Source organism: Neltuma alba, unplaced genomic scaffold (assembly GCF_004799145.2).
Source record: "Neltuma alba isolate B1F8T4 unplaced genomic scaffold, ASM479914v2 tig00001841_pilon, whole genome shotgun sequence".
Lineage (NCBI taxonomy): Eukaryota > Viridiplantae > Streptophyta > Magnoliopsida > Fabales > Fabaceae > Neltuma > Neltuma alba.
The window spans coordinates 152,769-163,535 of record NW_021632639.1 but is presented as its reverse complement, the minus strand read 5'-3'; the positions used below and the strand labels follow the sequence as shown (position 1 = coordinate 163,535).

The window sequence follows — 10,767 nt, the reverse complement described above, 5'->3', positions numbered from 1 at the left end:
GTCAGTTCGGCCAATAACTGCCATTCCTTCACATGGAAGGCCCAATTGTTTAGCTACATCCTCTAATGTTATGGTGCATTCTCCACGTGTAGTGTGAAATGTATGAGTCTCAGGACGCCACCTCTCAACTAGTGCTGAGACCAAACCTCGATCATAATCAAACTGTCCTACTCGAGCAGCACCATAAAATCCAGCTAATATAAGATATTCAATTATTTGATTAGGTGGGTTAATCATTTGATTAGCGTGCATGACTCGTCTAGTGTGTAGGACCCTGTTAACCTATAGTGGAAAAGGGAAAAAAATATTATTATAGAAACATCAATGAAATAATATATAAGAAATAGATTTTACTTACATTATCATTCCACACATGTTCGGAAATATGTTGGGTTTGCAAGTACAAAAGAGAGTTATCCTCTGGGCCAGGATTTATCACCTCTTCTGGAAGTTGTGCCATTTTAAAATGTCTCTGCATAAGGTAAAGGACAAATTCCAAATAATATAAAAGAAATCAAACTAATTATAATATAATCTTCATAAAACATAATGTTTTTATTACAAAAAGTGAAATACATAATTTATTGTCGAGATGCTACACTTTGTGGACAAGTAGAACGGTTATGACCAACTTGTCGACATAATCCACACTTGTTAGGTTCATTGGGTGTGGTCCAATCCATCTCATTTCTTATGCGACTTGAGCGAGGACGTCCTTTATCTCTAATCATTGATGGGTTAGGTATTAGAAGAGGACAATCAATCTGTGGCCAGTACATCTCATCTCCCACTGGTTGGAACTCATTATTATAAACCATTTGCATAGTTTCCAACCGAAAAACAGGATCCACATATTGTAAATGGTCTATGCCTACTCGTGCACAAGCAGCAATGGCATGCATACATGGAAACTTTTCTGCTTGAAACTCTCCACAATCACATTTTCTGTCAATCAAATTCACCTTGCAACACCGACGAAATTGACGACATCGAACATTATATGGCTCCATAACCTCAAATGATGTTGCTATTCTGTTAAAATCTCGAACTACACAAGCAGATGCACTTTGTGTTGCTATATCTAACTTCTTTGTCATTGTCTCGGAAAATACCTTACCAACCATAATTTGAGCATGAACTTGTTGGGCACGTTTGACAAAATAATTATTGACTCTATACATGGTTGCCTTAACTAAACCTGTTATTGGTAGACTTCGAACACCTTTAAATACATTATTCATGCACTCTGCAAGATTGGTTGTCATGTGTCCAAAACGAAGACCTTCAAGGTCATATGCACGTGACCATTTCTCTTTTGGGATGGCTCCGATCCATCTAGCTGCAGGAGTATGGTGCAATGCTATTTCTGCTAATTCTCTGTCAACAACATGACGTTCATAAGCATACCCTACATATTATTATTAGCACTTGTTAGAATGATTATAAAATCATATAGTTATAAGATCATAAAAAGCACAAGGAATCTCACCGATATTTATAAACTTCTCTTTTAACCAATTTGTTCCATGTGCTTTGTGAAGATTTGAAGCCACGTGTCGTAGACAAAAAACATGATGTCCATGTGGTGGTTGCCATCCAACTTGGGGTTGAGCAACAGCAGCCAAAATTGAACGATGTCTATCTGAAATTAAGCAAATTCCTGTTCTATCTTTTACAACACATTGGCGTACAAGGTGTAAGAACCATGCCCAAGCAGATCTTGTTTCCCCTTCAACTATAGCAAATGCAAGTGGCACAACATTTCGATCGCCATCTTGTGATATTGCCATAAGCAATGTGCCCTTGTATTTTCCATATAAGAATGTTCCATCAACTTGTATAATGGGCTTTAAATACAGAAACGCATCTATGCATGGCTTGAATGTCCAAAAAACACGATGAAACATTTCAATCAGTTGACCGTTTGTATTGACTTGAGAGCATTGTTTGTTTGAAAAATATATGCATGACCCAGGCATGAAGTGTTGAACTACAGCTAACCATCTTGGGAGCAAGGAATATGAGGTCTCCCAATTTCCAAAGGCAATCGCAATTGCTAATTGTTTTGCCTTCCATGCTTTCCTATATGACACAGTATAACCAAACATTGATTGCATCCTCTCAATAATTTGTGACACTTTCACATCTGGTTTGTCAGTTACCATTGCCACAATGCAGGATGATATAACATCTGCGTCCAACTTTGGATGGTCTTGAGTTAATGACGTGCTCAAGCATACGTGAGGCCCCCCATATTTTGTAATTTGCCAATAGTTCTTGCTTTCCTTTTTGCAAGCCCTCACTCTCCAATTGCAATTATCTCCATAGTTAACACAACGATATTCTTCATACTTTTTACAAGAATAATAGACCTTAAATGTATGATGAACACGAACAGAATATAGCTTGACTGCACGTCTTAAAACTTGGACATTGCTAAATATTTTCCCAACATTTAACTCTTCATTATCACTAACATGCAGAATATCTTCTAATTCACCAAATTCAGGAGTTGTAACTGACTCAACATGAATTTGTGACAAGGAAGCATTTGTAACCTGATTTTGCTCATTCATCTCGTCATATTCATTGTCATTGTCACCATTATCATCCCCATTACCAGCATTTAAATAAGAATCATATTCTTCCTCATCCTCTGATTCATCCATGATATCTTCTACGTGAGGAAGAGAACATGATGATATAATGTTCCCACCATCTATGGGGAGTTCAAATGGTTGGAAACTTTCCATGTCATCACTAAACATAGATTCTTGTTCCATCATGTTCACCCTATTGCTACTTGATGGGGGCATATTTTCGACATAATCACCTATGGGTTGTGACTCAATATGGTGATTATCTGGTAAATCACATATGTTAGCATACAACTCTGCACATGTTAATTGAGTTGAAAATCTTCTAGTCACTTGCCACATTTGTTTTATATCTGTATCATCTTCCAAATTGCATGCTTGGTATTGTGGTGGATTTATGCATGTAGGATACCTATATACTAAATTTGTCACGTTTTGATAGGGAGGAAGTCGCAACTTTCGTCCAATAACTTGCTTCAATTTGCCCAAGGTAATGTTTTCATCAACTTTGATAATTTTCACATTATCAGATTCAAATGTTACACCAGCTGGGCCATTAAAAATTCGTCCATTTGCGAATACACACACGAACTCCTTTCTATGATCCATTCTACTTCCTAATCATTTCATTATAATCATTAGTCAAGTAAGATTAAATTATACAAATAAATTAACTCCACTATACCATTGCTTTTTTGTAAAATCAATATTTATTATTAGCTCAGAATATCCTATATAACCAAACACATAATGAAATCCATATCTAAGGGGAAAAAATATATAATGAAAACTGCATAAATCCAAATTAAAAACTACTATAAAAGATGTGTTATTGCTATTATTGTCAAAATCTGTTAAAGTATAGTAAACAAACTTGATTACAAATTTAGTAATTTTCAGAACTTTTTAATCATTTTTTGTAAATTATTTATTTGTAATTAAAATAAATAAATAAGTTTAAGAAATAGAGTTTTTTTTCCTTTTGTTTCTTTTTGTATTTCTATAATTTTATTTACATCAAGTATTAATTAATATATTATTGCACTATATAAAATACATTAAACATATTTTTTTTAATATTAGAAATTCTTTCTTGTAATATTATTTTAATAATAACATATCATGAAGATTTTTTTTCATTTTACACATATATATTATTTATACCTTATAATACCTATTTATTATTTCATTATTTTTGTAAAATTTAATTTAATAAATATTAATTTATTGCATGAAATTAAACATTTAATTGGACTAAAATCTTTTAGACCATTGGGTTGAAATGAAGGGTTCAAAAATAAAGATTTTTTTCTCTAGTTTATCACATTCATTAAAAATTATTTACTTTAATTTCTTTTAAATTGTAAAAATATATTTCAAATTCCTAGTTTTTATTTATCATAGAATTTAAATTATATAAGTTTAAAAGATTTTATAAGTTATTTCAATTTATAATTCAAAACTTTTAAACACTTCTTTATTACAAAGATTTATAAACATACTTAGTTAAATATATATTTATTATAAAAAATTAGATAAAATTTTAATCAAATCTTTTATGTTTGCCTTAACTGATTGAAATTAATGTAACTATAAAAATATAATTTAAGACTTTATTAGAATCAGAAGTAAAATAGTAAATAAATTTTATTTTAATATAAATTTCAGTTAAAAATAATATTTTTAGAATCTTTTTAGAATACTTCTATTAATAGTGTTAACTAATTGGACTAGATGTATGCTTTTAAAATAGAAGAAAGATCTATGTAATTGATGCAAACTAGAAGAATAGTCAGAGTATTTTATTCTTGATTCAAAACACTCATATCATGACATGTCATCATCAATTAAAAAATACAACATAACAAATAGCATGGAAAAGGCAAAATAAAAAAAAGAAATTATGAGTGCTCTTCATTCATTTCAATTTTACTTACACCTTATTTTTACCTAAAAAATATATGAAAGCAATGGTTCATTAGAAGTGGGTAGAAGACTTTTTTTTTTAATTTACCAACTAAATATATACCACATATTTGATATTTAGGGCGTATATATAATTATTTTTCAATTTTATCTTACCAAATTTAAACTTCTCGAGAAGTATACTTTCATAACAAAAAATAATAATCATATACCAAGAAAAAATGAAGCTTATATCAAAATTTTAACATCTTAAAACAATATAACAGATGATAGTTTTACCGTTAAAATAAGAGGCACCTAGCTTAGAAAAAGTACAAATATTCCAGATTGTTGAACCCACCACTCACTTCCTGAAAATTAGAACAATGAAATATTAACTCATCAAGGATAGTATGGATGAAAAATCAAATTGTATATCACAACTGTAAATTTTTTAAAAGAAAAAATAGAAGAGAAATAACATACCTACAGCAGCAGTAAAAGAGCTTGTCTTGTTTGGAAACAAGAGTGAAAAATTAATAGTACAAGAGAATAATGAAAATGAAACAACAAGTGAGAAGAAGAAGAAAAGAAAACTCAGCGAAGAAGAAGAAGTGAAGAGGTGTGAAGAGAAGGAATTCACATATCATATATATAAAGCCATAGCTATAGCCTCACGGGATTCTCACATGCTATGTCAAAGATGTTTATAGAGCACACATAATTGGCTGGTCTTGCACGCATAATTGGTTGGTTTTGCATGCATAATTGGCAGAAATTCAGACGCATAATTGGTTGGTTTTGCATGCATAATTGGTAGAAGTTTTGCATGCATAATTGGTAGAAATTCAGAGGCATAATTGGCAGAAATTCAGACGTATGGTTTTGCACACATAATTGGCAGCAATTCAGACGCATGGGGTGAACAAGAAAAAGTGAAATCGTTCTTGGCATGAACGATTTCTGAAATCGTTCACGCCAAGAATGATTTTACTTTTTCATTTTAAAAAAAAAATTAAAAAGTGAAATCGTTCACGCCAAGAACGACTTGTGTATAATTTGAAAATCATTCTTGCCAAGAACGATTTTAAGTGTAGTATATTGGTAAATAGTTTTAAAAGTGCAGTATTTTGGTAAAAACTTTTACTGTTTATCGTATTTCGGTAAAAAAGCCTTTCACTTCTCTCTCTTTGCATTTCTGCTTCGTCATTTTCCCCCGAGGCTCCCCTCTCCCCTCTCTTTCACGTTACTTTCAACCAGCATAGGGTGTTTTCTTCCTTTTCTTTATCCTTTTCTTCCAACAACATGAGCGGCGTCTTGGAAGAGAAATACTGAGATGAAGTCCAGTAGCAACAGCCATGCAGTAAGAGACGGCGATGGAGCAAGACACAGAGTGAAAACAATGACCACGAGCGTCAGCAAAGTTCGATTAGAAGACCGATTTATCCGGTTTAACATCGGCTTTGACCGATTTAACTGGTTCAATACCGATTTAAACAGTATCTGGTTCACTTAGTAAACCAGATCGGACACTAGACCGATTCACCGGTTTTCTGGTTGAACCGGCCAGTCCGGTCCGGTTTTTTCTTCCATGATCATTATATAACTTGTTAATCGCATTACTTAAGTTGTAAAAATATTACTTTTTGAAATTCCTGAAAATTGTTATTAACTGTTATACTAAACTTGTTAATAGTAATAAACCACAAAAAAAAAAAACCACTTGAAGGTAGTGGTTTAAGAATCGGTTTTAGAGTCAACATATCATATTAAAATAATATAATTTAATTAAAAATAACAGCGTTAATAATTAGAATAAAATACTCTGATCTTTCTTATACTTTGCTCTAATTATACTGATTTTTCTTCTATTTTAAAGACAGATACTTAAGTCCAAATTGTTAAATTTGTTAAAAAATATTCCGAAAAGATACTTTTTTAATTAAAATTTATATTAAGACATTTTTTATTTACTAATTTACCCTTCATAAGGCCTAAATCTTGGCTAAAATTTTTTAACAAATTTAAAAAAATTTTCCTTTTTCCTTAATTTATTTTTTATTTTTACAAATAGTTATTTGTTTAACATATCATCGGAGCACATGTCTAGACTTGTTATTTCACAATCAAAATTTATTATTCCCAAATAAATTATTGTCACTTTTACATGTTATTTCGTATTAGAAAAAATGTCTTAGGGCCTGTTTGGTACGAGGGGGGAAAGGGAGGGAAGGGAAAATTCTGTTGAGCTCATTTTAGAAAATTGAAGAAGTGGGATTAAATTTTTTTGATTAATTTTAATTACTCTTTTATCTTAGATTTTTCCCTTTTCAAAATTTGATAACCCACTTCTTCAATATTTTAAAATAAGCTCATTAAAATTTTTCATCTCCTCCCCTTCTCTTCATTTCCCTCGTACCAAACGTACCCTTAATGCTATTAATTTCCTTTCATTATCCACACGCTGAAGACTTTCCCCAGTTGCAGGACCTCCTTATCCACTATGGGTGTGTTTGCATTCACGTTTGGACACCAAAACGTGCGATTCAAATGGCAAACGGTGCTTTTTCAGAAAATGTAGTGTTTGGCACATCGTTTATATAATCTGACTTTTAGATCTCAAATGGACTTATGAAAGAAGCTATTCAATCCTACTTTTACCGGTGGAAAGTAACAGTGCTGTGGAAAGGTAGCATTTTTTAATTTCTTTCTAATAATAAATTAATTTTTTATTTTAAATGATTTTATTTTGAATATTTTTTTACAATTGTCACATTATATACATTTCATAGTAAATATGTACTACCTCTGATCCTTAATATAAGAGCTAGTTAGTTAATTTGAAGAGACTAAAAAAGTTAATTAAATTAGTTATTTATAATAAATAGTTATTATTTTATATTTAGAATCAAATTTAATATCAAAACTAGCTTTTATACTAAGGACTGAAGGTAGTATTACTTAATAAAATTCATATCCTTTTGGTTCATTTTACATATAAACTAACTTTTTTATTAGTCATCCAAACAAGTTTACATTTCTCAAACTGATTTTTTTACAAAATCCAATCCAAACATAAATCACATTATCCTATTATCCAGATTGAAAAAAGTTAGTTCAGTCGTCGCTAATCCAAATACACCTTATGATGCCAAGAAGAATCTTCTTATCCAGTGTGCACTTATCATTTCCATCAATGGCCTTTCTTCTTCCTTGTGCACTCGTCTCCACCCATCTCTGTACATCTCATTCTGTTTATTTCTCTCCAAACTAATCCATCAATGGAGAGTAACCTCATCATACTCAGTAAATCAAGGCCTCCGTCTTTAACCCCTTCATCCAGTGTAAATGGCACTCAACTGGAGTTCCACCCCAAGAATATCAAACCCATCTCCAGAGTCTCTTTCGCCAAAAATTCGAAACCTATCAATACCCGCTTGGATAAACTCTGCGTGGAAGGTCCCCTGAGCGAGGCTGTGAAAATTCTTGACTCTCTCGCTCAACAAGGGTCCTCTGTCAGACCCAAAACCTACATTAATTTGCTACAGTCCTGCATTGACCAAGAATGCATTGGGTTGGGTCGAGAATTGCATGCTCGAATTGGTTTGGTGGGGGAGGTTAACTCTTTTGTTGAGACCAAGCTGGTGAGCATGTATGCAAAGTGTGGGGATTTGGGAGAGGCTCGGAAGGTGTTTGATAAAATGCGCGAGAGAAATTTGTATGCTTGGTCGGCCATGATTGGTGCTTGCTCAAGAGGGCGGAGTTGGAAGGAAGCTATAGAGCTCTTTTATCGTATGACGGAGGATGGTTTTTTGCCTGATCAGTTATTGATTCCGAAGATTATGCTGGCGTGTACAAAGTGTGGTGATTTTGAGACAGGGAAGTTGATACATTCTCTAGCTATTAGATGTGGGATGAGCAATTCTATGCGTGTGAATAATTCAATTCTGACTATGTATGCTAAGAGTGGGGATATGAATGGTGCGGAGAAGTTTTTCGCCAATATGGGTGAGAGGGATATGGTGAGTTGGAACGCTATAATAAGCGGGTATTGCCAGAAGGGTGAGATTGAACAAGCTCGTGCATATTTTGATGCAATGCATGAGGAGGGAATCGAGCCTGGTTTAGTAATTTGGAACGTATTAATTGCAAGTTACAATGAGTTAGGGCGTTGTGATTCTGCGATGGAACTAATGAGGGAGATGGAGAGTGTTGGTATCACGCCAGATGTATATACTTGGACTTCAATGATTTCAGGGTTTGCTCAGAACAGCCGGCTAAATCAAGCATTTGAATTGTTAAACAGGATGTTCTTAGCAGGGATAGAACCCACTGATATTACATTAGCTAGTGCAATCTCAGCATGTGCAACCTTGAAATCGCTAGATATGGGATTGGAAATCCATTGTGTGGCTGTTAAGATGAGTTTGGTTGGCTATCTACCAGTTGCGAATTCACTTATTGATATGTACTCAAAGTGTGGGAATCTGGAAGCTGCCCAGCGAGTTTTTGATATGATGTTAGAAAGAGATGTATACTCTTGGAACACAATTATTGGAGGATATTATCAAGCAGGTTACTGTAGCAAAGCCCATGAATTATTTATGAGAATGCAGGAGTCTGATGTATCACCTAATGTTGTCACCTGGAACATAATGATCACAGGATATATACAAAATGGGGATGAAGATCGGGCATTGGATCTTTTTCAAAGAATTGAGAAGGATGGGAACATCAAGCGAAATACTGCATCATGGAATTCTTTAATTTCTGGTTACCTGCAAAGCGAACAGAAGGATAAAGCCTTTTGGATATTTCGAAAGATGCAGATTTCCCATATCACTCCCAACTCAGTTACAATATTGAGCGTTCTCCATGCCTGTGCTAATTTAGTTGCAGGAAAGAAAGTGAAAGAACTTCATGGTTGTGCCCTGCGTCGAAATCTAACATCCGAGACTTCTGTATCAAATTCATTAATTGCCACTTACGCTAAGGCAGGGTATATAACATATTCAAGAACCATTTTTGAAGGTATGACATCAAAAGACATCATCAGCTGGAACTCCTTGATTGCAGGCTATGTTTTACATGGTCAATCTGATTCGGCTCTTCAACTCGTTCATCAGATGAAGAATGAAGGATTGCAACCTAGTAGAGGTACTTTTGCAAGTATCATCTTAGCTTACAGTCTTGCAGGAATGGTGAATGAGGGGAAGAGTACCTTCTCTAGCATCACTGAAGAGTATCAGATTAAACCAGGTCTAGAACATTATGCTGCTGTAGTCCATTTACTTGGACGTTCAGGTAAGCTTGCAGAAGCTATGGAGTTCATAAGAAATATGCCAATCGAGCCTAACTCATCAGTATGGGCTGCTATGCTGACTGCCTGTAGATTTCACAAAAATTTCGGATTGGCAACTCTTGCAGGGGAACATCTGCTTACCTTGGAACCTGGAAACAATGTAATTCGCCATTTACTTTCACAGGTATATTCTTTATGTAGGAAAAATTGGGAAGCTCCAAAAATGACAAAATCTGAGAAACCTATTGGGAAGTGCTGGATTGAAACAAAAAATATGGTCCATACGTTTGTTACTGGTTCTGGGTCTGAACCTCTCTCGGAAAAACTTCATTCTTGGGTTGAAAGGGTAGCTTTAAAGATCAAGAAACCTGTTTCTGAAATTGGGGTTTGGATTGAGGAAGAAGAGGAGGAGGGCATTGGTGTTGTACACAGTGAAAAACAAGCATTTGCATTTTCTTTGATAGATTCTCATCACAACGCAAATAAGGCAATCAGGATAGTGAAAAATTTGAGGATGTGTAGGGAATGTCATAGAACAGCTAAATATATATCGCAGGCATATGGGTGTGAAATATTTGTAAATGATTCGACTTGCTTCCACCATTTCAAAGGTGGACTTTGTTCATGTAAGGATTATTGGTAGGGTGGATGAATATGAGAATCAGTTTCTCCAAAATTGTGGGAGCCTACCACGGTACTAAAATTCTTATTTTTCCGTATGACAACAGTCCTTCTCTCTCTCTCTCTCTCTCTTTTTGGGGCCAGGATAGTAGCTATTCTTCTTGTACATATCTTGTGATGATTTCTAAAGCAAGAGACAAGTTTTTTTTAATAATTTGATAGTGGTATTAAATACAATATTTTTATCAAAATATTAACGTGATGGTACTTTTTCTAAACCAAGAAAAATGCTTTAAAAGATTGCCCTTATTTTTTTGGAAAAATTCCAGATAAAGCCCTTCG

General features: G+C 33.8%; 2 protein-coding genes across 2 annotated transcripts; one reads left to right on the top strand and one right to left on the bottom strand.

Moving 5' to 3' along the window:
• Positions 1-581: 581 nt before the first annotated feature.
• Positions 582-3,206, bottom strand: LOC114712639 (uncharacterized). The gene is made up of 2 exons (XM_028897190.1): positions 1,490-3,206; positions 582-1,408 (listed from the first exon to the last, which is right to left on the bottom strand). The coding sequence occupies exons 1-2, from the start codon at positions 3,204-3,206 to the stop codon at positions 582-584; spliced, it is 2,544 nt and encodes an 847-aa protein (XP_028753023.1).
• Positions 3,207-7,661: 4,455 nt separating this feature from the next.
• LOC114712604 (pentatricopeptide repeat-containing protein At1g19720-like) lies at positions 7,662-10,480 on the top strand. The gene has a single exon (XM_028897156.1). The coding sequence runs from the start codon at positions 7,784-7,786 to the stop codon at positions 10,445-10,447; it is 2,664 nt and encodes an 887-aa protein (XP_028752989.1). The 5' UTR covers positions 7,662-7,783; the 3' UTR covers positions 10,448-10,480.
• The last annotated feature ends 287 nt before the right edge of the window (positions 10,481-10,767 follow it).